At 45.2% G+C, this 26931-nt stretch overlaps 1 protein-coding gene across 1 annotated transcript in view; it reads right to left on the bottom strand.

Annotated features, from left to right (window-relative positions):
- ANKIB1 (ankyrin repeat and IBR domain containing 1) overlaps positions 1-26931 on the bottom strand; it is a 240471-nt gene that overhangs the window by 54632 nt on the left and 158908 nt on the right. The window contains exons 9-12 of the mRNA XM_073629618.1: positions 26030-26196; positions 14939-15027; positions 10741-10871; positions 5852-5986 (exon numbers count right to left, since the gene is read on the bottom strand). Of these exons, the coding sequence (XP_073485719.1) occupies positions 5852-5986; positions 10741-10871; positions 14939-15027; positions 26030-26196 (522 nt within the window). The remainder of the gene's footprint in view (positions 1-5851; positions 5987-10740; positions 10872-14938; positions 15028-26029; positions 26197-26931) is intronic.

Here is a 26931-nt window from a genome sequence, read left to right as displayed (position 1 = left end):
GTCAAATGAGGACATTAAATGGCATTAGAACCTAGGAAGCAGCCACTGCTTACTTGTTCTTAAAGGTGCATGTTCCAGGTCTGTCATCCTCATTCTGTGGGTGGACTATTATAATTATAATGCAACTTTGTCCAGGCTATGGACATTCAACAATTAACATATTCTAAACTCACCTTTACTCATCGCTCTACCACCATGCATGCTAAGCACTGTGTGTAATTTGGATGTGCAGCCTAAAGCAGTCCATAAATGATTGGACTTCTTTCCTTCCACCACAGTGGAAGGAAAGAAAAAATTGCTTGATTCCCCCATCAACAGAGTCAGTGTTGATGGGGGAATCCCTCCCGCAGGGCTATTGTGTTCTGTCGGCAGGGGGGTGTGGGGAGCCTTCCTGGCCAGCAGAGTGCAATGATTACTGCTGGCTGCTATAGCTGCCGGAAGTAATCATATGAAAAAAATCCAACAGGCTGGTTGTACTAAAGTCACTTGGTGGATCAACTTGGGTACAAGCAGGCCAGTCAAGTTCCTGCACCCCAAACTTGCTCATCCATGTCTTTATGGACCTTGCTTTGTGCACGGGTACAAATCATTTGGTGGAGGGGGGATAATGGTGTGGGGTTGTTTTTCAGGGGTTGGGCTTGGCCCCTTAGTTCCAGTGAAGGGAACTCTTAAGGCATCAGCATACCAAGATGTTTTGGACAATTTCATGCTCCCAACTTTGTGGGAACAGTTTGGGGATGGCCCCTTCCTGTTCCAACCTGACTGCACACCAGTGCACAAAGCAAGGTCCATAAAGACATGGATGAGTGAGTTTGGGGTGGAGGAACTTGACTGGCCTGCACAGAGTCCTGACATCAACCCGACAGAACACCTTTGGGATGAATTAGTGCTGAGACTGCGAGCCAGGCTTTCTCATCCAACATCAGTGCCTGACCTTACAAATGCTCTTCTGGAAGAATGGTCAAACATTCCCATAGACACACTCCTAAACCTTGTGGACAGCCTTCCCAGAAGAGTTGAAGCTGTTATAGCTGCAAAGGGTGGGCCAACTCAATATTGAACCCTATGGACTAAGACTGGGATGCCATTAAAGTGCATGTGTGTGTAATGGCATGCGTCCCAATACTTTTGGTAATATAGTGTATTAGGGAATATATCTCTTTGAAAGTTTTTCTGCCTGGAGTTCCACTTTAAACTTTGAAGTCTTGCCTGTAGGACCCTATTCTAGGATTTCCCAGTGTACACAGCAGGCACTGATGATCTGCAATCCTCCTTATAGATGTGGAGAAAGGGGTGATAAATACATTATCTTTCGGAGGTGTGTGATGTGCCAGACAGTAATACTCCAGATTAGCAGTGTGACTCGAGCACAGAATGTGGATACACACAGAGGGCAGAGCAGTCATGCAAGTAATTGATACCATTTCACATTCATTGTGAGAAACAGCATCTCAAATATGTGCAATGGGGCTTTGAAATGTAAGCTAAAAGCCATTTCCCGAGCAGTAACAATAGCGAGCTACAGGGGACATATAATCCAACTTTTCTGAAGACACAAAAGGCTGGATCTGATCAACCTGGATTATACCAACACTTCCAAGACAAAACACTGCCAAGGATTCCTCTTGTGACTTCATTAGGATTATTAAAAGGGTTAGTCAGCACAACACTTATATTTTCAGCAGATGCTGGTGGTAGTGGTGGCCGCTCATTAGGGGCGCAGGGGTGCCACCCCCCCAATTCATGCGCCCGACCCCCAGTCTACATGCAGGGCACCGGACGCATGGATTTCTATGGATTTTTATTTTTAGAAGCACATGATTAGAGCCCGAGGCTCTGATTGGCTTCAAAAAAGGGTGGGCTCAGGGCGCAGAGCCCACCCTGTTGTGAGACATTAGTGAATTAATATTCGCTATTGTCATCCCGTTTCTCCTCCTGGCCAATCAGGAAGTGGGTCCTGAGACTGGACGGTAGTCCGAAGACCCCATTGGCTAGGAGGAGAAGCGACGGCCTGGACATGGAGGAGACGGGTGGGGAAAGCCGCCACCTGCATGGGGTAAGTGTGGGGCTGACGGGGGGCCTGGCGGGCGAGAGGGCGACCGGGGGTGGATGGTGCAGGGCGTTGATGTCAGTGGTGTGTGGTGGCGGGCTCGAGCGCAGGGGGGGGGGGTCTGTAGTCAGGTCTGTCCGCCGCCCCTCCTGACCCATGGAGCACCAGAAACTAGCTGGCTGATGGGTTAAAGGAAACCTGTCAAAACCAAAATATGAGATCTGCAATGGTCAGCTTGGTTTTTATAGCCCAAATAAAGTCAAAGAAATAGATATGCGGTTAGGAAGCTTTTACCAACAAAACATTATTTTCCCAGTCTCCTACCTCCACTTTTCTGTTTCAGCAGTTTTTCAAAGTGTCTAAACAAGACTGTGCTATCCAACAGGCACCAAAGTTTGACCCATGCTCTTAGTAATCATCACTAAGTAAAGCTGGCCATACATGGTTAGTTTTATTTTTTTGTTCAGCCGACAGGCTGAAGGGTGGTGAGGGAGAGAATCACTGTCAGATTTTTAATGCTCTCTGCATCCAGGATAGATTTATTGATGATCAATTGTCCAGATCGCCATTGTCAAAAGAAAAAAGTGAGGGAAAATCCCAAATTTTCAGTTCCCACCAGAACAAAAATAACGAGGAAATTTTCCAATGGGGACACTTTCTTCTGAGACTAATGCGCCGTACACACGGTCGGACTTTATTCGGACATTCCGACAACAAAATCCTAGGATTTTTTCTGACGGATGTTGGCTCAAACTTGTCTTGCATACACACGGTTACACAAAGTTGTCGGAAAATCCGATCGTTCTGAACGCGGTGACGTAAAACACGTACGTCGGGACTATAAACGGGGCAGTAGCCAATAGCTTTCATCTCTTTATTTATTCTGAGCATGCGTGGCACTTTGTCCATCGGATTTGTGTACACACGATCGGAATTTCCGACAACGGATTTTGTTGTCGGAAAATTTTATATCCTGCTCTCAAACTTTGTGTGTCGGAAAATCCGATGGAAAATGTGTGATGGAGCCTACACACGGTCGGAATTTCCGACAACAAGGTCCTATCACACATTTTCCGTCGGAAAATCTGACCGTGTGTACGGGGCATTAGAAGTATTTCCCTTCACAATGAAAGGCGATCCTCCTTCCTGCTGAGTTCCCAGGACAGGAAGTATTGAGACACAGATGGCATCATTTTTTTTTAACCTTCCCCTACCTAAATAAAAAAAAAAAAAAAAAAGAAAAAAAAAGTTTTGGCTATACTTTAACCTGTTAGCGCCAACGGCATACAAATATGCGGCCTCTTGGCGAGTGGCCACATATTTGGGTGCAACATTGCAAAACCAGCTGTGCCGAGAACACATGCCCTGCGCACTCCCGCCACAGTTACCGGTGGCTAATGGAAAGTGCCTGATCACTGCTTGCGATCGGGCGCTTTCCGATCATGTGACCGACGTGACAGCCCATCACGGCGATCACAGACTCCGCCCCGACTCCCGGCGTTTGAAAACCCCTAAAGAGCTGTGAGATGCCAGTGTCTTATGCCTTGTACACACAATTAAACTTTCCGACAACAAAACAGTGGATTTTTGTTCGAAGGTTGTTGGCTCCAACTTGTCTTGCATACACACGGTCACACAAATGTTGGCCAACAATTACGAACGTGGGGACATGGTAATGTACAAGACGTACCACGAGCCAAGAAAATGGAAGTTTAATAGCCAGTGCAGCTCCTTTTGCTTGATTCCGAGCATGCGTGAACTTTTGCGCAAAGGACTTGTGTACACACGATCGGAAATTCCGACAACAAAGTTTTGTTGGTGGAAAATTTGAGAACCTGCTAGCCAACATTTGTTGGCAGAAAGTCCGACAACAAATGTTCGATGGAGCATACACACGGTCAGACTTTCAGCCAACAAGCTCACATCCAACATTTGTTGTTGGAAAATCCGATCGTGTGTACGGGGCATAAGGGTTAAAGGATAAGTTCACTTAAAAAAAAAAAAAAAAAAAAAAAGCTGATTTTTTTTTTTTTTTTTATAAGGAGTCATTGCACCCGTGATAAGCACATCGAGGGTGCAATCTCAGGTTCCTGCAGACTCTCAGCATTGCTGTCTACTTGTACCTTATACAGGCAGTTACCTAAGAGCAGGATGATCAATGGACTATGAGCAAAATTGGGAGAAGTCAAAGATCACCAGGCACAGTGCCGCCTCCTCACACCAGTTTTAAACCTGTAATTGGCCTACTACTGTGTCGCAATTGCTTGCATTGCACGGTAATCATGGGTTTAAATCAGGTGGTGAGAAGGCAACATATAACCTCCTCATCACCTATCAAACACACTCGCTTTTCTAGAGGAGCAGCCGTGCCTGCTGCACTTGTAAATGCGCCCTTAGTTGCATTTGGCAGCGGCACTCTTAGGGCTTGTTCATACGTAAAAAACCCTGCGGTTGAGTTGCAGTTTTACTGCCCCCAATCCCTATCCCCTTTAGCTGCTGAGGCAGCAGTCAAAGGTGTACACATTCCGCAGCAGGAATTAAGCCCCCCATTGCTTTTGGTGCATACTACCGTCTGGGCTTTAAACTGGGCTTCCAAGATAACCTTTTTCAGAGAAACATGGCAGCTTCCATTGATGACATCCTCTATTTAAAGTTGCTAGTTCTTGCTAAGGTGGAAGCTGAAGGAGGTTCTTTCGAGAGACTCATGGCAGAAGACAATTAATAATGTGTTACCACTTTATAGGATTATGTACGAGAGCAGAAATTGCCCAGGAAAGTTTGAGTCTGGTCGAACTGGATCAACGCCTGTGGCCAGTCCCCGACCGCCTGTGTAGGTGCCTACCCTGCATGCTCATATTCGGGATATGTGGTTCTTGGTCCCCCCCTTCTTTTCTTGGGGTGAACTCCTGCCCTCTCCTACTTAATCCTTACAGTCTGCTTCTCTGGTTCCTCTCCTTCTTCCCCTCCCCCCTCGTTCTATATCCCTTGGTTATTTCATCTGCTGTTCACATGGGGTAGTGTAGGATTGGTGGTTTCTATCACTTTAAAGTCCTAACTTAGCATTTCTTTATACACTTTGCACTTTCTAACCGCAAATCTATTTTTTTGTGTGTAATTTATGACCTAAGTGGTAATTTTGTTCTTGTGCTAGTTTTATGATCTGTAATGTCGTGCAAGACTTTTGTTTGATGTCTTGGATATGCTTTGTACTGTCTTTGTTTGTCCAATAAAATCTCTTCTGTTAAAAGAAAAAAAAGTTGCTAGTTGCCTGGCAGCCATGATAACCCACAGATATGCAGGTCAAAAGTCCTAACTTTACCTGCTACAGTACCCTTTCAGAGCCACATATTTACTAAGAGGCCTATATAGGCATCTGAAAAATGGGCGCTGTAGCAAAAAAGAAACAGCCAATTTGGGCTGGTTTACTAAAGTCAAATAGACAATTTGCACTCTGCAAGGCGCTTGCTTCAAAGGTTAGTAAATGAGGTAAAGATTCACTCTGCAAAGAATACCGAATCACATGCAAGGTAAATTAAAAAACCTGAATTTTGCTTGCACATGACTGGATGATGGAGGTCAGCAGAGCTTATGCTCATTTACTAAGCTCTGGAGCAACTGCTCTTGCAAAGTGCACAGTCTATTTGCCTTTAGTAAATCACCCGCAGTGGGTTTGTGATCAAGCTCTTCATACTCCTTTTCTACAGCAGACATGAAAGTGCTCCCCTTCCCCCTGGATTGGTCTGTTGATTATCTAATCAGCAATCCAGAAATAGAACTGTAAGTGTATCGGTCATCTCTCACCTCTACCGTCATTTCTTTAGACTGCTCTTCCACCTGATTAATGACCTCGTAGCGAGTACAGCGGTAATAACCTCCTGTGGAAGAGCTGTGCTTCTTCCATTCTTCCAAACAGATCCAGCAAAAGTCATATTTACACTGAAAAGAGAAAAGAAAATCAATGTTGGGGGGTTTAAACAGATACATAAACATTTAGTTTATAAAGCCACCATTGGCTAATTAATAGAATAGCTTTTAGCTGCTTTATAAGAGAATCTGTCACTTTTGAAATAGTCCAATTCATCCATTAAGCTTGATGCACATGATTCTTCAATGTTGATTTAAGAAAGTGCTCAGAGAAACCTTACTTCCATATATGCTATATTACCAAAAGTATTGGGACACCTCCCTTTGCACGCGCATGAACTTTAATGGCTTCCCAGTCTTAGTCTATAGATAGAGGCGGCTCTCTAAGTAGGCGGTCGCCTAAGGCCTTGCACTCATAGGGGCTCTGCAGCTGCCTAATTTGCCGACTCTGAGGCTGGCCCACAGAGCACCCATGGATGAGACAAAGCCGCGCCCGTCACTCTCTGGCTCCTGTCACGTTTCTAAAAAGACGGCCGCGCACGAGCATGGATTATCCTCTCTCCCTCTCTCAGCTCTTTCTGGCGCTCCCGCTCAGTGTACTCCAGCGCTGTCGGCAAAAATCTTACAACAAGGGAGGAGGCGGAGCTGCAGCTGACAAGTGCTGAGATGGGAGTAAGTAGGAGCTCATTGCCTGAGATCAGAGATCCCACAGGGAGGGATACAAGCAGTGCGAGTCCATTCTGCAGGGTGTGTGCAGGGTGGTAAGTTGGCAGGGTTTTGCAAGTTTCCGGGAGGTATTACTGTGCAGCAACTTGAGGAAGAGGGTTGAGATGCCGGGAGGTGAGAGCAATGTCTGCAGGGAGGTGCGAGGCCAGTTCTGGTGCTGTGTATGTGTGCAGCTAGCTTCACTTCCTCAGTGCATACCAGTGGTCTCTGCAGTGCTGGAGCAATGCATTAGGACTTGTTCACACCATATATTTTCAACCCATCTGCACCCCCCTCCTGCACATACCACCCACCCTCAATCACTCTGTGCCCCCTCCTGCACATACCACTCACCACCAATTACTCCGTGCCCCCCTCCTGCACATACCACCCACTCCTATTCACTCTGTGCCCCCCACCTGCACATACCACCCATCCTTATTCACTCTGTGCCCCCCACCTGCACATACCACCCATCCTTATTCACTCTGTGCCCCTCTCCTGCACAGACCACCCACCGCCATACACTCTGTGCCCTCTCCTGTCTAAACCACCCACCGCCATACACTCTGTGCCCCCCTCCTGCACATACCACCCACCGCCATACACTCTGTGCCCCCCTCCTGCACAGACCACCCACTGCCATACAGTCAGTGCTCTATCCTGCACATACCTCCCACCGCCATACTCTTTCTTTCTTTCCCCCTCCCTGCCAGCCCATTTGCTTGGATTATACTATGGCTATTCCTCACCAACCAATAGTATTCCCCATCCCACTCCAGTCCCATTGACATCCATCTATTCCCCCTCCCTCATGCCAACACAAATCCTCCTCTTTTTATCCCTATACAGACCAGGATTCCCCAGTTTCACTCCAGTTCTCCTCTACCCATCACTCATCTCTTAACCATTCCCCCCTTTTTACCCCCTCCTTCTTAGGGGAAAAGGAAGGACCCTGAGGCAGAGCGTCTTACTACTGCTGCTGCTTGTGTGGGTGGGATGTGTACTGCGCCAATCCTTGCTGACCCCCCTCTCCCATTTATTTAATGTGATTGGTGCAGTACACATCCCACCCACACAAGCAGCAGCAGTAATAAGATGCTCCACCCCGGGGTTCTTCCTTAACCCCTGCAAAGGGTGTGAGTGGAGCCTCATGTCTAAATTTTGCCTAAGGCCTCAAAAAGCCTAGAGCATCCTCTGTCCGTAGGGTTCAATATTGAGTTGGCCCACCCTTTGCAGCTATAACAACTTCAACTCTTCTGGGAAGGCTGTCCACAAGGTTTATCAGTGTGTCTATGGGAATGTTTGACCATTCTTCCAGAAGAGCATTTGTGAGGTCAGGCACTGATGTGGAAGAGAAGGCCTGGCTCGCGGTCTCCACTCTAATTCTTAACAAAGGTGTTCTATCGGGTTGAGATCAGGGTCTATGAAGGCAAGTCAAGTTTCTCCACCCCAAACTTGCTCATCCATGTCTTTATGGACCTTGTTTTGTGCACTGGTCCAAATCATTTGGTGGAGGGGGGATTATGGTGTGGGGTTGTTTTTCAGGGGTTGGGCTTGGCCCTTTAATTATAAGGAAGGGACCTCGTAAGGCGTCAGCATACCAATACATTTTGGACAATTTAATTTTGTGAGAACAGTTTGGAGATGGCCTTCCTGTTCCAACATGACTGCGCACCAGAATAAAAAAAAATAGAAACTGCGCCTCTTCCTACTCAAACAAGTGCTTCTGGGTTAGGTGAAGATGTTTCCTCACTAAAGATACATTTTGGTAAATTAAGACTAAAGCAGCTACCATGAAGCTCAATCTAGGCACAATAAACAAATATATATATATATATATATATATATATATATACATACATACATACAAAAAAAGGCAGCGCTTTAGAATAGGATAATACAATACAGATATTAAAGGTATTATCATGCAGTGCAATTATGTGCATAAATGAAAGAAGTCCATAATATACAGCAGCTAGATTCTATATTAATTCCATGGTTAGTAAAATGAGACTGTCCAGAAAGAAGTTTAATTTCCACACATCCCCCTTCAAAATAAACTTTTACCAGAATCAACTGGATCACAAGCAAATATACATGGGTTTAATCTCTTTCATTTATGCACATAATTTCACTGCATGATAATACCTTTAATATCTGCATTGGATTATTCTATTCTATAGCGCTGCCTTTTTTTGTGTATATATCACTGCACACCAGTGCACAGAGCAAGATCCATAAAGACGTGGATAAGCGAGTTTGGGGTGGAGGAACTTGACTGGCCTGACCTCAACCCGATAGAACACCTTTGGGAGGAATTAGAGCAGAGACCCCGAGCCTGACCTCACAAATGCGCTTCTGAAAGAATGGTCTAACATTCCCATAGACACACTCCTAAACCTTGTGGACTGCAAAGGGTGGGCCAACTCAAAACAGACTAATGCCCTGTACACGATAGGATTTTCCGACAACAAAATCCATGGATTTTTTCCGACGGATGTTGGCTCAAACTTGTCTTGCATACACACGGTCACACAAAGTTAGTCGGAAATTCCGAACATCAAGAATGCGGTGACGTACAACACATACGACGAGCTGAGAAAAATGAAGTTCAATAGCCAGTGCTGCTCTTCTGCATGATTCCGAGCATGCGTGGCACTTTGTGCGCCGGAATTGTGTACACACGATTGGAATTTACGACAACGGATTTTGTTGACGGAAAATTTGAGAACCAGCTCTCAAATTTAGTGTGACGAAAAATGTCCGATGGAGCCTACACGCGGTCGGAATTTCCGACAATAAGCTCCTATCAAACATTTTCCGTTGGAAAATCCTATCGTGTGTACGGGGCATAAGACTGGGATACCATTAAAGTTCATGTAAAGGCAGGTGTCCTAAAACTTTTGGTAATATAGTGTATATTGGTGTAGTTGTCAAATCCAATACCCAAAACTAACATTTAAAGATAGAGGATTACAGATCACAGTTTCTTGTATCATTTGGGAACGTTTTTGGGGAGATCTGTGTACACGGGTTCTGAGCTTCACCCACCTTTTAGAACTATAAATGTTGAGGCTCCTACCACCCCTGCAAACCACAGCCCAACTCCAGGCTCATTTTGTCCAGGGGAGAGGAGAAAGTTGTATATTTACCCGATTCTACACTCCACCTGCAAATGGCACTCCCCCACAATTCTGCGGTGGACTGTTATACCGGGGGGGGGGGAAGGAGCCACAGGGACCGGTCTTGTGCATGGTGGATTAGGTAAGTATATCTCTGTTCTCCAATCCCCTAGACAAAAATGAGCAGCACACCCAACACTGCATGGGTATATGATGTAGCTAAAACTCTAGAAAGGGTATTTCAGCACCAAAGTCACCGGTGGACACAAGAATCCAGTGTTTGGCGTAACTCACTGGAACTCGCCTATAATTAAAGTGTTACTAAACCCACAACAGTAAAATTATTCTGTATATGCAGTAAAGCATACTTGTTATACTTACTGTGGAACCTAAGGGTTTAATCCTACGCATTGCGTAAAAAGGCTGTTTGTTCCTGTCTTCTCTGATCCACCCCTTCTTTTTCTGTCTCCAGTCCATCTGCTGATAGAACAGAGCCTTGGGGGCACTCTGCACATGCTCAGTTTGGTGTGTATTGCTAGAGTTGTTTTTTTTTTTTCTTTCTTGGGAGGGTGCATGTGATCAGCACAGGGCCAAATCAGCACTGTCCAGACAGAAGGTCAGGGGTCCTGCAGCTTTATAGGACAGTCAGGGGAGAATGAATACTCCTCCTACAAGCTGTAACCAGACACTGATAGAAGTCACAAGACTGATATATACTACTGATGAGCAAAAGGTATTTAGCAGTTTATAATTACTAAGATAATTGCATTTCCATGTTTTGTGTACTGCGGGAGACCAGACATAGCGAATGCAAGGTTCTGGGTTTAGTAACACTTTAAGAATTAGTATTTTAAATGAACTGATCCTTTAACATGCCATTCACATTAGTGGGTGTGCGGGTGCTGCCTGCAACGGAGCTAATAACTAGTAACAAGATGTAGCAAAGTCTCTGTTTCTGATGTAAATTGTAAGCAGTCTTTAGAATTGTGTTCTCACCTTGGCACACTGCATGTGGTTACAGCCCTCATTTTTCTGGATGGGAGATTTGCAGTTGGCGCAGGGTTTGGAGTTTGTTAATAACCACAGGCAGTTGGCAGCATCCTCGAAAGCCTCATTCACGCCGACAACTGAAAATCATTACAGAACAGAAGTCAGTGACCAATGTATACACCCGTCAACTGCTACAGCGACTTACTTGTAAAGTATAAAACATATGTTAGTAGTTTGGCATGTTTCTAATTGGGTTTTTAAAATTGTCAATTTCATGCTTGTTCCCATCCCCGGATGTTGTTTCCGTGGGACTGGATGTTTGGATGGTTCGGAGGATGCGTAGCCACGTCCAGATGACGTGTGCTCCGTTACCTCCGCATTGGTGTTACCATGTGCGCAGAAGCGGAAGTGACGGTGACGCGATATGACGCATATCGCGTCACTTCCTCCCGCACATGCGCACTATAACAGGGACGCCATCGTGTCTCTCATCGCCATTCCTCCCTGGTTGAGGCATTGTGAAGCCACACTTTTCCTTCTCCCGGATCGCCAGTCTTTGAATTCCTTGGGACATTTTCCACATCTCAATATGGGACCTTTTGACTGGGCGATTTTAGATCTGAGACAACTCAAGTAAGCATATACAACCTTTATTCAATGTGGGGCCAGCCTTATGGGGATAACATTCCAGACTGACCCCACTTCCCCTAGAATTGAGACTTATTTTCTTCCTGGGGATTTACCATCCTTTTTTCTTATTGCTTTCTTTTAGCCCTCGGTACCCCTATTTCCATGCCCTATAGGTTATCCAGGGTTGTTTTTTCTCTGGAAGGGAATACTTAGCATACACATGGGGCAAACCTTTAATGACCTTGACAGGACATCCATGTTCTCTGGAGGAATGCTTCTGCCAAACATGTATTTTTTGTAAGTGTATGTTTTATGATCAACAGATGCACATTTATAGGTATAAATTTGAATTGATATTTTACTAATATGGCCTGTTTGTTTCAGAAGTGGTATTATTCCCTGAAGAAGATACATAACATAATTTTGAAACGCGTTGGATATCCCTCTCCTTATAAGAAACTACAAGTAAAGGGAGCAGCAAGTAGACTGGGACTACCACTTTATGGTTCAAAATAGCTTATGTGCAATTTGTATTCGTTCAGTGAGCTATGTTGACAATATTTCAATGATAAGTTGTATTTCCAACATGAGATCTTTTTAACAATTTTCTATAATAAATACAATTTTTTGCACAAATTCATTATGTATAATTTTTATTGTCCATAAAATCCCACTTTTTGAGGTTATTCACACAGTGGTTTGGCATGTTCAACCCTCCCTCCCCCACGCAAAATTATCCTACGTCATATTCACAGGATCATATGTCAGTGTTCAAGACAGTGTTTTTGGCCCATTTTTAGGTCGCCTGAGCAAACAATAAACCCAAGTGTCTGGTGGAAGAACTGTTCTTGCTGCCTAAGAAATGAGATTTACTCCTAAGGCACTGACAGTGCAAAAGTACCAATTTCATTGGTTGCTAAAAGCAATACCAACAGTTTAGACACTTGGACATGACCTTGAATAGCAAAACTGGTCATTAGGATCTACAATGCTAAATCTGGCTTTTAACCACTTCCCGCCCGGCCCATAGCAGATGACGGCAGGGCGGTGGTTCAGTTATCCTGACTGGGCGTCATATGACGTCCAGCAGGATAACATGCCGCTGCGCATCGTGGCGATCGGTGGATCAGTGCGTCAGTCTGACACACCGCTACACCGCTCTTGGTAAAGAACCTCCGGCGGAGGCTCTTTACCACGTGATCAGCCGTGTCCAATCACGGCTGATCATGATGTCAATAGGAAGAGCCGTTGATCGGCTTTTCCTCACTCGCGTCTGACAGACGCGAGTAGACGAGAGCTGATCGGCGGTTCTCCTGACAGGGGGGGTCTGCACTGATTGTTTATCAGCACAGCCCCCCCTCAGATCACCACAATGGACCACCAGGGATCGCCACTAGGACCACCAGGGAGAGGGGCAACATGTGGATGGCCAGGTATGTACCCCATGGCCATCCACATGTGCCCAGTCAATGCCCAATCTGTGCCAATCAGTGCCCACAAATGGGCACTGATTGGCACCATTATATAGCACTGATGCCCAGCAATGCCACCCTTAGGGGCATCAGTGCCATCAGTGTCATCATTGCCACCCATCAGTGTCCATCAGTGTCACCTGTCAGTGCCCATCCGTGCCCATCAGTGCCCACCTATAAGTGCCCATCAGTGCCACCAATAAGTACCCATCAGTGCCACCTATAAGTACCCATCAATGCCACCTACAAATCCCCATCAGTGCCGCCTATGAGTGCCCATCGGTGCCACCTATGAGTGCCCATCGGTGCCGCATACCAGTGCCACCTATCAGTGCCCATCAGTGCCACTCATCAGTGCCCATCAGCGCCGCCTATTAGTGCTCATCATCAGTGCTCATCAGTGCCACCTCATCAGTGCCCATCAGTGCCGCCCTATCAGTGCCCGTCAGTGCAGCCATATCAGTGCCCGTCATTGAAGAAGAAAACATACTTATTTCCAAAGATTTTTAACAGAAACAAAAAAAAACTTGTTTTTTTAAAAAAAATTTTTTGGTCTTTTTTTATTTGTTGCGCAAAAAATAAAAACCGCAGAGGTGATCAAATACCACCAAAAGAAAGCTCTATTTGTGGGAACAAGATGATAAAAAAATTGTTTGGGTACAGTGTTGTATGACCGCGCTATTGTCATTCAAATTGCGACAGCGCTGAAAGCTGAAAATTGGCCTGGGCGGGAAGGTGTCTAAGTGCCTGGTATTGAAGTGGTTAATGTTAGAGGTTTTTCAGTCTATAGTTCCTGGTCATATCTCTAGACAATGATGTTCTCTACACCTAGTAACTTGATCACCGCTTCCACCAAGGCTCTCCATGTGGTTGTATAGAATTTGTCGCTTATATGTTGACAGCCTCCTGTACCATGTGCGCTGTCTGCTGTAGCCTTTCTGCAACCTCCTATTAAAAGATCCAAAGTCACTGACCATCTTATGCGAATTGGTAACCGGTCGTGGGCCGGAATGAGTGGGGCGGGTGGATGACAGGTCCATGTTCACTGTGCATATGCAGAGTGGACTCCGCTCTATTCTATAGGCCCTCCGATCTGATCTGCCCAGAAGGAAGGGGATGGATCCCCTTCTGTTTTTTTGTAGCAGATCGGATTGGAGGTAGGCAGATGTTAATGGACACAAGTCCTCTATAGAGGTAAATGGAGGGTCCGATTGGGTCTGTCTGAAAAACAGACAGGTGGACCCAATCATGTGAAAGGGGCCGCTTTCACACTGATGTGCTGCGGTTTACCCACACCGCGGGTGCAGTGCAGTGTACCTGTGACTTTCCTGCGGGTTAGCTGCATTTTGCCACAAAATTCTATTATATCCTGCAGGTGTGGTGCACTTTGAGCAAGCGCACCAAACCCGCAGGTAATAACAGAAGTCTATGGCTCAGTGTAGGTAACCTGCAGGTGCACCTTCGGATCAGTTTGAAAGCAGCCCAGAGTAATCAGTGCCAAACTAGAACCGATATGCCCAATTCTATGTTATTTAAATAAAAAAAACAGATCTTTAAACACAATCTACACTTCAGGAATCACCCTACAGGTATTGCCGGCTGTTGCTGTCCCAGGCAGAGTGCATTTGGTATTACTCTGCCAGTGACAGAAGCCGGCGCTATATAGGAAGCATCAGCTCTGCTCTCTACTGCAGCTGCATGCTTCCTCTACCACCGCCTCTATTCTCAACACTGATGCTCTGGCATGGCGTGTTGGGAACATGCAATTTGGGCTTGCCAACCAGACATCCCAGAGCAGGAGGATGCAAGCCACATCAGACGGCTCTTGGGCACCCCAGTTCTATAAAATGCGGAAAATAACGTGCTGCCCTTTGGCAAGGTAAAGACCCAAAGTTGAAGCACCCCACACCTACCAAGTTGACCATCACTTAGAGTTTCCATGTGCTCATATAGTTTATTTTGATTTTTGCAAAGTGAAATCACTTCACAGGTAGAAGATAATTAACCATAACAGAAAATAGGTCACACCAAATATATTACAGTCAGCGAATGTGCTGTGTCTTATTTTATAATGTACAGAGACTTCTCAGAATGATACTTACGCTCCTCTGGCTTCATTTCCGACACCTTGTGAAGCCAGTTTTTCCACGTTTGGCAGTCGCAGGGCTCATGGGCCTCTCCCAGACACTCCCTGCAACATACAAAGCCGTTCATGTTTTGCCAGTTTTTAAACAACTTTAGTTTAATCAAAAACAGATCTGCATTCTGGATGCAAGTAAAGGAGAAAGTTCAAAAATTGACAGTCATTATCTTAGAAGAGATCCTGGCAAAGTACCCCTTGCAGCTGAGCCACCTGGCCAGAAACACAAACAAAAAAAGCTTTAATAAACCACCTGCTGAATGTGAACAAATTTTCAAAGGTGGTGCCCATGCAAGAAATTCCCAAAAAGATCCAAGACGGTGTCAGCATCAGCTAGCTCGCTCACTCTGCTTTTCATCCACGATAAATGTAAAAAATAAATAAATACAGTATTTATTGGCGTATAACACTCACTTTTTCACCATGAAAATTGGGCGCAAATAGTGCGTACGTGTTATACGCCAATACTTAAATTTTAGCTGCCTGGGAGGGGACAGGGAGGGGGTCGGGACGAGCTCCGTCAGATTACATACAGTGGGAATCTCCTGTTTACTTGGCGGCCTCTGTAATAGGAAGTCCCGTCTCCTGGGCCGCCATTGGACCACTGTTCTGTCTATCATAGGAGATTCTCACTGTATGTAATCTGTCGGCGCTCGTCCCGCCCCCCTCCCTGTCCCCTCTAGGCTGCAGATGGGCATCGATCAGGCTGCACTGATGGCAATGGTGAGGCTGCTGCATTGATGGCAATGGCAAGGCTGCTGCATTGATGGCAATGGTGAGGCTGCATTGATGTGGACTGATGAGGCTTGTGATATTGATAAGGCTGCATTGGTGGCAATGGTGAGGCTGCATATGGGCACTGACCCTTATTTTGCTTCAAAGTTCCTTATTTAAAATTTAAGTTTTTTTCCTGAAACTTCCCTCTTAAAATGAATGTGCGTGTTATACGCCTGTGCGTGTAATACGCAGATAAATACAGTATATATATATATATATATATATATATATATATATATATATATATATATATATATATATATATATATATATATATATATATATATATATACACACACACACACACACACACACAAAAAATTTCTTTCTTTTAATTTTGAGGATTATGGCTTACAGCTCTTGAAAACTCAAAATGCAATATCTCAGAAAATTAGAATATTACATAAGACCAATAAAAAAAGGATTTTTAATACAGAAAAGTTGGCTTACTGAAAAGTATGTCCATGTACAGTATGCACTCGAATACTTGGTTGGGGCTCCTTTTGCATGATTTACTGCAGGGCTTAAAATTTCAAGTCCTGAGCCACTAGCCAGGCCTTAAAAGAGAAGTATGTTTTTTATTTTGTATTTTTACTAGTCATACTTACCTCGGTGGATGCAGCATCACCGACTGTCAGTCAGCATCGCTTCTGCTTTACTTCTCCGCACTCATTGGACTGCTGAGCCGTGGAGGGACGGGGGAGAGGCCATCTCAGCGGCTTTCTGACACTGCCATTAATCAAGGCAGCTGGCGGATCCTCGACTTGGAAGTTGTGATGACGCTGTGCCTCGACTGATGGCAGTGATGTCAGCGGACAGCGGACTTCAGACAGCTCTCTGCTGACAACGGGTTACAGGAGTGCAAAACGAATTGCACTCCTGCGACCCAGAGGAGAAGCCCAGCCAAACGAGCTCAGGCTAAACTTCTCCTTTAAGAGTTACTCGCCACCAGTTGCCCCACCCAAAGTCCACCCCTAAACACGCCCTCGTAAATTATCTCTTGAAATTACACTGTTAATATTTATTTTTGGAACTTCATTCTTCATAAAACATTTAACAACAACTTTAATATTCACATAAAGCATATCAGTACCCATCAGTGCAGCCTCATCAGTGCTCATCAATGTAGTTTTACGGTGCTCATCAATGCAGCTTTACAGTGCTCATCAATGCAGCCTCACTGTGCCCATCATTGCAGCCTCACTGTGCCCATCAAATGCAGCTTTACGGTGCTCATCAAATGCAGCCTCACTATGCCCATGAATGCAACCTCACTGCCCGTGAATGCAGCTCACTGTGCCCATAAATGCAGCCTCACTGCACATCAATGCAGCTCACTGTGCCCATCATCAATACAGACTCATCATGGATCAGGGCTCAAAATTTCAAGTCCTGAGCTACTAGCCAGGCCTTAAGAGTCACTCGCCACCAGTTGTCCCACCTAACCCCTACCCTGCCTCGCCCCTAAATACACCCTCATAAATTATCTCAAGAAATGACACTGTAAATGATTTATGCAGAATTAAGTTACAAAATAAATATTAACAACAACTTGATCAGCTTCATCAGTACCCATTATTGCAGCCTATCGGTGACCATCAATGCAGCCTATCAGTGTAGCTTATCAGTGCCCATAGTGTCGGCTCATCAGTGCCCATCAATGCAGCCTCACCAGTGCCCACCAATGCAGCCTCGCCAGTGCCCACCAATGCAGCCTCGCCAGTGCCCACCAATGCATCCTGATTAGTGGCCATCAATGTAGCCTCACCAGTGGCCATCAATGCAGCCCGGTCAGTGCCCATCAGTGCAGCCTGATCAATGCAGCCCGATCAGTGCCCATCAATGCATGGGGTCAGGCATTGTGCAAACACTGAGGGCGGTGGAGAGGGGTGGTCCCAGGTGGCTGACTGCTCCTATGGAAATGCCCCTCACTGCGAGCCTGTGCGAGAGGGCGGGGACGAGCGGCATGAGGAAGGTGGAGAGGGGCGGTCCCAGGCGACGGACTGCTCCTATGGAAATGCCCCTCGCTGCGAGCCTGTGCGAGGGGGCGGGGACGAGCGGCATGAGGGAGGTGGAGAGGGGCAGTCCCAGACAGCGGACTGCTCCCGTTGAAATGACCCGCGCTGCAAGCCTGTGCATTCCCAGGACAGCACAGCCCTGTCTATACTTGCGCCGTGACTGGAAGTGATGACACCTGGCTCTTCCCTGACGCATATCCTCACTGAACATGTGACTTTATCAAAGGGTACCCTTTGTCAGGTGTCGTCACTTCCGGTCCCGGCCGAGACTGGAAGTACTCTGCTGTTTGCTGGATTATCTGATTTTAAACTGTAAGTTACTCTTTGTTTTAATAAAATACTTTTGGGAAATACTACACGATGGAGCCACCGTCTTTTATTTCATGTCCTCACCGCATCGGTTAAGCCTGGAGTCACCCCCAAAAATCCGCTATTGTTGGGACAATCGTTGGAAATCGATTGTTGTCCTGGGATCTGCTGATTTCCATACTGAAGGCTTGACTCGACCCGTAGGGGTCTCTATCTGAGGTGAGAGGCTGGGGGAATCGTGTGGCGCACCACAGATATTATATATGTGATCGGAGGAATTGGACATCGATCAAAAGTTGTTTGTGCACAAGGATTCAATTCATGAACTTATATATGTGAACTTATTCATATTAGTGTTTATCACTTGTTGGACTTTGTTTCTTGAATGTCACCTTTTACACTCCAGGAGAACAGTGGATTTATTCAGAAATTTTTATGTTTCACGTTTTTCTTTTTTATGTCATTATATCATTAGACTGGTATTGTCATATATTTTTTCACTTGATGCACTTTATATACACACTGGATGTTATTTTAGATTGCTGTTTGGAATCTGTGGCATTGGTGCACTTAAAGCGGGGGTCCACCTATCTATCCTTTTTTTTTTTTGCGTTCATTCACAAACTTTTCTTCTCAGCATTACATACTCACATATTGTGTGTAATATGTCCGCCTGTGTCAGATTTAGTCGGAAAGAATAACTTATATTATTCACTGCAGGCGGTTTCCATCTTCATTGTGGGCATTTGAAGCCCACAAGCGTTTATTTCCTGGATGTGGTGAATGCTGTGCTCCCAGCATTCACCGCTCGTTCCCGCACATGCTCAGTGACATCCTGGGAAGCCTGAGACTAGCTCCCAGGAGTCTGGGAGAGGTTAGAAACATGCCTACTCCCACGGGAGGAGAACCAGGAAGTGCAAAGAAGAATAGAAAAATAAAAGGTAATTACGGCGATTTAAATTTTTTTAAACGGCATGTCAGCATCTAGGCAAGGAAGAGAATACATACAGATATTGTTCAAAATTTGGGTGGAACTCCGCTTTAAGAAAAAGAAAAAAAACTGCACTAGACTTGATAGATAGAACTAGCAAAGGCAGTAACTCAAATGTGGGATACACACAAAATAGAAAAATAAAATGGAGGAGAGCTGCGCCAATCACAATATGTAAATTAGCATTGGTAAAAACAGTAGTCCATAAATTCAATCCTTCAATGACACCACAGTGACTCCACACATTGAAAAAGATGATCCCCATCGAAAACGCCACCTATGACGAAACGCGTCTGGGAGGGCACGCACTGACATCACCATGCTGTTCGAGAGGAGGACAGGCTCCTGTGTTTGCCGGCCAGCATTTGTTTTTATGCGAATTCTACCTTTTTTTATATGTAAGTGCAATACTACCTTTTTTTTCTTTTAATAAATGCTCAAACTGTATTACGCTATGGTTAGTCTTTCTTCTTTCTGAGCCTATCCTGAGTACATCTCAAGTACGGCTACGAATTTAGGAGACGCCTAGGGGGTTGCCAGCAACAAGGTCCAGTTCCTGTGTGTCTAACAGTCATCCTTGCAAGCTAAAGGCCGTGGCTGGGTTACAGCCAAATGCCCCTTTTTGCTTGCTATTTGGTAAGCAGGCCTTTTATACGGTGGCCGGGCACTCTTTTTCAATGTGTGGAGTCACTGTGGTGTCATTGAAGGATTGAATTTATGGACTACTGTTTTTACCAATGCCAATTTACATATTGTGATTGGCGCAGCTCTCCTCCATTTTATTGGTGCACTTTATCAGTGATCTAGAGAAGAGTAGAGAAGATTTGTTATTTTTATTTTCACTTGCACTTGCCTATTCTGTTCTACACGCTTACTTGTTAGGTGTGTGAGTGGTTCTATTTAGTATCTATATACATATTGATTCATTTCTGCACTTTAGTTAGCGCCACATACTTCACTTATTCATATATTTTATCTGTGTGGGAACACTTCTATATGTTGGCAGCTTCTCCCATCCTTATATATCCTATTCTATACAGTTTGGTTTTGCGCATTAGTTCCCCCATTTCTTTGTATTAAGTTTTGAAGAGCTTCAAACAGCCACGACCTTTGCCTTCAAGACACTGGCGAAAAAACAGAGGTACTTCCTGTATGGGAGGGGTTATATGGGGGGAACTTCCTGTCTATTGGTTGCCAGTGTCCATTCACCTATAGGTGGCGTATAACCCAGATAATCATTATTATGGTGCTCTGTGTCCCGTGATGTACGATAAAGAAATTATGATTTAAATCGAGTTGATTTAAATTAAATCCACCCTGCTCCAATATAAAAGTTGCACAATTGAATTCATGGGCGTGCTTGCTCTCCATTGTAATTATCTTTCCACAACACTAACTTGACATTAACCAGATCCCAGTTTCAGACGCGTTTTCATCCGTGTCCTGCTTTAGCCTTGGCTATCCCGGCAATGAATAATTCACAGTGTTTGTGTTACCAGATACACGGCAGGTCTTTTAAGGACTGGGAAACACTAGGTTACATTCCTACACTGCTGTAGCACAAGAACCTAATATATTAGACTTGTCTTATCAGTACATCTTTATTATGGAACCGGTTTGGACATCCAACTGTTTCTTCCATCACGATTTCGCCCTAAGCATCCTCAGAAGTCCACATTGAAAGGCACCTTAGCATACAAGTTTCTGGTTACAGGCCTTTCCCTCGCAGCGCCCTGTGTCATGTCTACCATTACAGCTTCTTTATAAATGATGTACAATCTAACAAGAGGACGGCAAGGAAGACACAGGCTTCCCGCAGGTTACAAGACGCTGACCACAATAGCCGGGCTTCATCTCACACCGAGTTATGTAATACGGAAGACAATGCTTGCCCTTTACTGCCGAGAGCCAAGAGTGACTCATGTGTTCATATGGAGAAACAGAATAAGAAGAATTCAGACTAACCAGACCTATACACATTATAACAATAAAACGAGAAAGAAAAAAAAAAAAGAAAGTGCTGCAAGGATGGATTAAGAATTATTTAAAGCAGACTTAAAAGGAAAATTCCACTTTTTGTAAAAACATTAATAAAAAGGCACCCATATTGAAAAAAATGTGCATTTGTTAATTTTTTGCATTGGAGCCTGGAAAGCATTGCAACTGGTTCTAAAGCCTTAACCACTTAAGGACCAGCCTCGTTTTGGATTTTAGGTGTTTACATGTTTAAAACAGGTTTTTCTGCTAGAAAATTACTTAGAACCCCCAAACATTATATATGGTTTTTCTTCTAACACCCTAGAGAATACAATGGCAGTCATTGCAATACTTTTTTTTGCACCGTATTTGCGCAGCGGTCTTATAAGCGCACTTTTTTTTGGAAAAAATTCACTTTTTTGAATAAAAAAATAAAACAACAGTAAAGTTATCCCAATTTTTTTTTTATATTGTGAAATATAATGTTACGCCAAGTAAATTGATACCCAACATGTCATGCTTGAAAATTGCGCCCGCTCGTGGAATGGCGTCAAACTTTTACCCTCAAAAATCTCCATAGGCGACGTTTAAAAAATTCTACAGGTTGCATATTTTGTGCTACAGAGGAGGTCTAGGGCTAGAATTATTGCTCTCGCTCTACCGGTCGCTGTGATACCTCACATGTGTGGTTTGACCACCGTTTTCATATGCGGGCGCTTCTGCGCGCGAGCTCGTCAGGACAGGGGGGTTTTAAAAAATTTTTTTTATTATTTTTATTATTTATTTTAAAATATTTTATTTATTTTTACACTGTTTAAAAAAAAAAAAAAATTGTGTCACTTTTATTCCTATTACAAGGAATGTAAACATCCCTTGTAATAGAAAAAAGCATGGCAGGACCTCTTAAATATGAGATCTGGGGTCAAAAAGACCTCAGATCTCATATTTACACTAAAATGCAATAAAAAAAAAAAAAAAAAGTCATTTAGAAAAATGACATTTGAAAAAATATGCCTTTAAGAGGCGTGGACGGAAGTGACGTTTTGACGTTGCTTCCGCCCAGCAGTGTCATGGAGACGAGTGAGTGCCATCTTGGCCTCACTCGTCTCCAGACACACCACGCAGAAGGACGCGATCGCCTCCGCCGCTACCGACGGCTCCGGTAAGCGGCGGAGGGCACCGGATCGCGGCGGGAGGGGGGCCCTCTCCCGCCACCGATAAAAGTGATCTCGCGGCGAATCCGCCGCAGGGACCACTTTTATCTGAAAGCCGGCCGCCGCACGAAAACGGGGATACCGGGGTTATGGCAGCTAGCTGCTGCCATAACAACGATATCCCCGTTCAAACTTAGGACGTATATAGTCGTGCGGCGGTCGGGAAGTGGTTGTAAAGGCAGAAGGTTTTTTTTTTTTTAATCTTAATGCATTCTCTGCATTAAGATAAAAATCCTTCTGTGTGTAGCAGCCCCCTTAAAGTGATTGTAAACCCACTTTTTGCACTTCTACCTATAGGTAAGCCTAAAATAAGGCTTATCTATAGGTAGTGGAAATATCTCCTAAATGTGCGCCGTTTAGGAGATATTTCCCTTGTAGTCCGCCGAAAATTCCAACGGCGCATGCGCAGGGAAGAAACGAAACCAAGTGCTGTTTCTTCCCTAGCCTGTGCCGTTAATCGTGGCTCCCGTACGCATGCACGGGAGTGACGTCACACAGCTCCGGCGAATCACAGAGCCGGAGTCTGCGGCCCGGACGGAAGAGGGGCCAGAAGATGGACGCTGCCTACACAGGGGACATCGCTGGATTCTTTTGCAGGTAAGTGGCACATAATGGGCTAGTATGCGATGCATACTAGCCCATTATGCTTTTCATTTGCAGGCTTTGCCGCAAGCAAAAGAAGAAGTAAAACCCATCGGGGTTTACTTCCTCTTTAAAGTGATTGTAAAGGCTAGTTTTTTTAAATAACAAACATGTTATACTTACCTCCTCTGTGCGGTTGGTTTTGCACAGAGCAGCCCAGAACCTCCTCTTCTCGGGTCCCTCTTTGCTGCTCATGCCCCCTCCTTCCTTTGAGTGCCCCTCAGCCAGCAACTTGCTACAGGGGGCACCCAAGCCAAGTCAGAGCTTCATGTATCCATTCAGACCTGGCTCCGACTCCCCTGATTGGCTGGCTGACTGACTTTGATTGACAGCCACCAGAGCCAATGGCGCCGCTGCGCTGTCTCAGCCAATCAGGAGGAGTGTCCTGGATAGCTGAGGGGATCGTGGACATCGCTGGAGAGAGAACGGGCTTAGGTAGGTAATTGGGGGGTGCTGGGGAGGCTGCTACACACAGAAGGTTTATCACCTTCATGCATAGAATGCATGAAGATATAAAACCTTCTGCCTTCACAACTCCTTTAATACTTACCTAAGCCCCATCTCTGTCCAGCGATGTCCACAAGTCCCTCGGCCGTCCGGGACTCTCCCTCCTGATTGGCTGAAACACAGAAGTGGCGCCATTGGCTTCCACAGCTGTCAATCAATATCAGTTAGCCAATCAGGAGAGAGAGGGTGGGGCCGAACCACAGATCCGTGTCTGAATGGACACAGGGAGCTGCAGCTCGGCTCGGGTGCCCCCATAGCAAGCTGCTTGCTGTGGGGGCACTCGATAGGAGGGACGGGCTAGGAGCAGTGAAAAGGGACCCCAAGAAGAGGAGGATCCAGGCTGCTCTGTGCAAAACCCCTGCACAGGGCAGGCAAGTATTATTTTTAGAGAAAAAAAACAAGACTTTACAATCACTTTAATTTTTTGCATTGGGGCCTGGAAAAAATTACAACTGTGATCAGTTAAAGTTGTTCTAAAGCCTTAAGGTTTTTCACCTTAATGCCCTTCTGTGCTGCAGCCCCCCAGACCCCCCCCCCCCCTTTTTCTTACTTGAGCTTGATCTAATCCAGAAAGTTGGCTCCAACAACTGTCTTTCTCCTCACTGGACAGATTGATAGCAGCAGGATCCATTGGCTCCCGCTGTTGTCAATCAAATCCTGTGACACGGGAGCAGGGGGCAGAGTCCTGCTGTCTGTGTCAATGAATGCAGTAGCGGGACTCAGGTACAAGCACACACGGGTGCCCTCATGGAAAGCAGCTTTCTGTGGGGGCACCCAGTGAAGAGGAGGGTCTTGAAGCGCCAGCGGCAGACCCCAGAAGAAGAGGATTTGGGCTGCTCTGTGCAAAACTATTGCACAGAGTAGGTAAGTATAACACGTTTGTTATTTTTATTAAAAAAAAAAACCTGAAGGTTTGCAACCACTTTAATCATGGGTGCAATGCACAGGTTCCTGCAGACTATTCCTCTAGCCCCAGGTCCATATGGAGATACAGACTTTCGGTTATGGGGCTGGAGGAAGCGCTTAATGAACTAGGTGAGCTGACGTCACTGTACCTGTGTTTCATTGAGAACATGTCCCCTGCAGCACTGGAAGATGGGTTTTTAAGCTGGTCATAGATGGATCAAATCTCGTTGTTTCAACAGGGAGTGCCCGAGATTTGATCCATCTATGGGCAGACTGGTTGTATCCAAGTCGATACGTCAATTGACTTGGGTACAACCAGCCTATTGGATTCTTTGTGTTTGATTACTGCCTGCGGCTATAGCTGCTAGCAGTAATCATTATGTTCTGCTGGCCAGGAAGGCTCCCTTTTGGCAGAGCACAATAGTGCTGCAGGAGGGAATAGAGCGATTTTCTTTCCTGTGGATAACGAGAATGACGCACAACAGCACTGAATTTAAAAAATACACAGAATACTGCAGAATGAAAAAACCCCGTGATTGAAGGTAAAAGAGTGTTTGTGGGTGGAGGGCCGGGAAACAGCACCATGTTCCATGTTACACCCTAAATATGTGTCACAGAAACATGGCAGGAAAAGTGGAATAAGCCTTTAAGCGCAAACTCTTGGTCTACTTTTTACAATTAGAAAGGCTTTAGGGTGACATCATAGAGCTGCACCACTGTCCACAATTCAAGGCCAATAAAAATAACTACCTGGTGCGTAGCTTTCTTATCACTACAGCAGTAGTATAGTACATATGGATAAAACACTGCTTGCTTTTTTAGGTCAATGGTAAAGGTTTTGGTTTATTTATTAAGAGTGACCTCAAAAAAGCCAGACGTCCAAGAATTTTCCTTAAAATTTACTTTCACTCTTTTTTTTAAAGCAAATATATTTTTTTCACACATTTCTCACCTAGGCGAGGGTGATATACCCAGACCCTTCGCCTCGGTTCACACCAGAGGCGGCACGACTTGCAGGTCGCCTCACTGAGGCCTGCACACGACTGCCCGGGCGACTTGCAAAACGACTTCTGTATAGAAGTCTATGCAAGTCGCCCCAAGTCGCCCCCAAAGTCGTACAGGAACCTTTTTCTAAGTCGCTCCGATTAGAACGGTTCCATTGTACTGAACGGGACGCTACTTGTCAGGCGACCTAGGTCGCCTGACAAGTCCTAGTGTGAACCGAGCCTTACTTATGCACAGGAACAATGCAGGTCACTCTGGGATATCTGCGCATGTGTGCGGTTCTGCAAACTGCCACCTTAGATTTCTGTGTCTCTCATCCCAAGAGGCAGATCACGGCATCTTGCACATGTCAGATATGATGTGTCAGTTTACTAGCAGGGATCCACTGCGTGTCTGTGCACGTGCAAGGGGTCCAGCACATGTGCAGACACGCAGTGGGGCTCATCTCTGCGGTGTGTCTGCGCATGTACCGGACATTAATTTAGGATGGTGGTAAAAGAGAAGCAGAAAGAGAGAAATTTCTCTACAAGCACGACAACATTCAACTCCATGGACTAGCAAGTATGTTTTTTTTTTTTTTTACCTCTATACAGGGACCACCTTTAAGATTTAAACTTTTTTTAATAGTAAGGTTGAAGTTTTTCTTCAAAATATACAAAAAAAAAATCAAGTGCCAAGTAATCATTGTAACATTAAAATGCACTAACCAGCAGAACAGGTGCCCTTTCCCACAGTCCACGGCTGGAGCTCGTAACAAGGGGAAGGACAGGATGTCGGACCCAGATGTATTGGTCCCTTGCTTCTTTAAGCGCACAGCCCGCTCGCAGGCTGGTGTTGGACACCATCGAATCGCAGTGTTATTTTCAACAAATGCCTGCCGGTATAAAAAAAAAAAACAACGGGATAGGAATTATATCATTTATTGCAATTTTGAAAAAAAAAAATTTAACAGTATGTACCAACTAACAAATTTATGTCTGTTCTGGGTTCATGGCTGTGATGTTAAAAGCATACCAGTACCCCCAACTGTGCAATCCCTGGTCTTTAAAGTCATTGTAAACCTTCTGACTTTTTCTTTTAAAAATAACAAACATGTCACACCTGCTCTGTGCCATGGTTTTGCACAGAGCAGCCTCGATCCTCCTCTTCTGGGGCCCCTCACCAGCACTCCTGTTTCCACTTCTTCAGTGAGCGCCCCCATAGGAAGCTGCTTCCTTTGGGGGTAATTATGTAGGCTCGATCCAGAGCTACGCTGCCTGCGTCTATAGACACAAACAGCACGGCTCAGCCCAGCCTCCCCGCGCCTTTGACAAAAAATGTGATTGACAGCAGCAGGAGCAAATGGTTCCCGCTGCATATCAATCTGCCCAGTGAGGAGGGAGAGAGAGGAGAGATCTTCTGCTCTCTTGCACATTGCTGGATTGAGATCGGGCTCAGGTAAGTATAAGGGGGGTGGGGGTTTCCTGGACAGTATAACTAAAGGCAAAATGTTTTTTTTACAACCCTTCCTATTTGGCCTGTTTACCATTATCATTGAAAGAGCAAGTAAAAGAAAATCCCCAGAAAAGTAATAGATGGGAAATCTTCCAATGGGGACACTAGTTCTGGT

The sequence above is a fragment of the Aquarana catesbeiana genome, linkage group LG05 (assembly GCF_042186555.1).
Source record: "Aquarana catesbeiana isolate 2022-GZ linkage group LG05, ASM4218655v1, whole genome shotgun sequence".
Lineage (NCBI taxonomy): Eukaryota > Metazoa > Chordata > Amphibia > Anura > Ranidae > Aquarana > Aquarana catesbeiana.
This window is presented reverse-complemented; position numbering and strand designations above follow the sequence as displayed.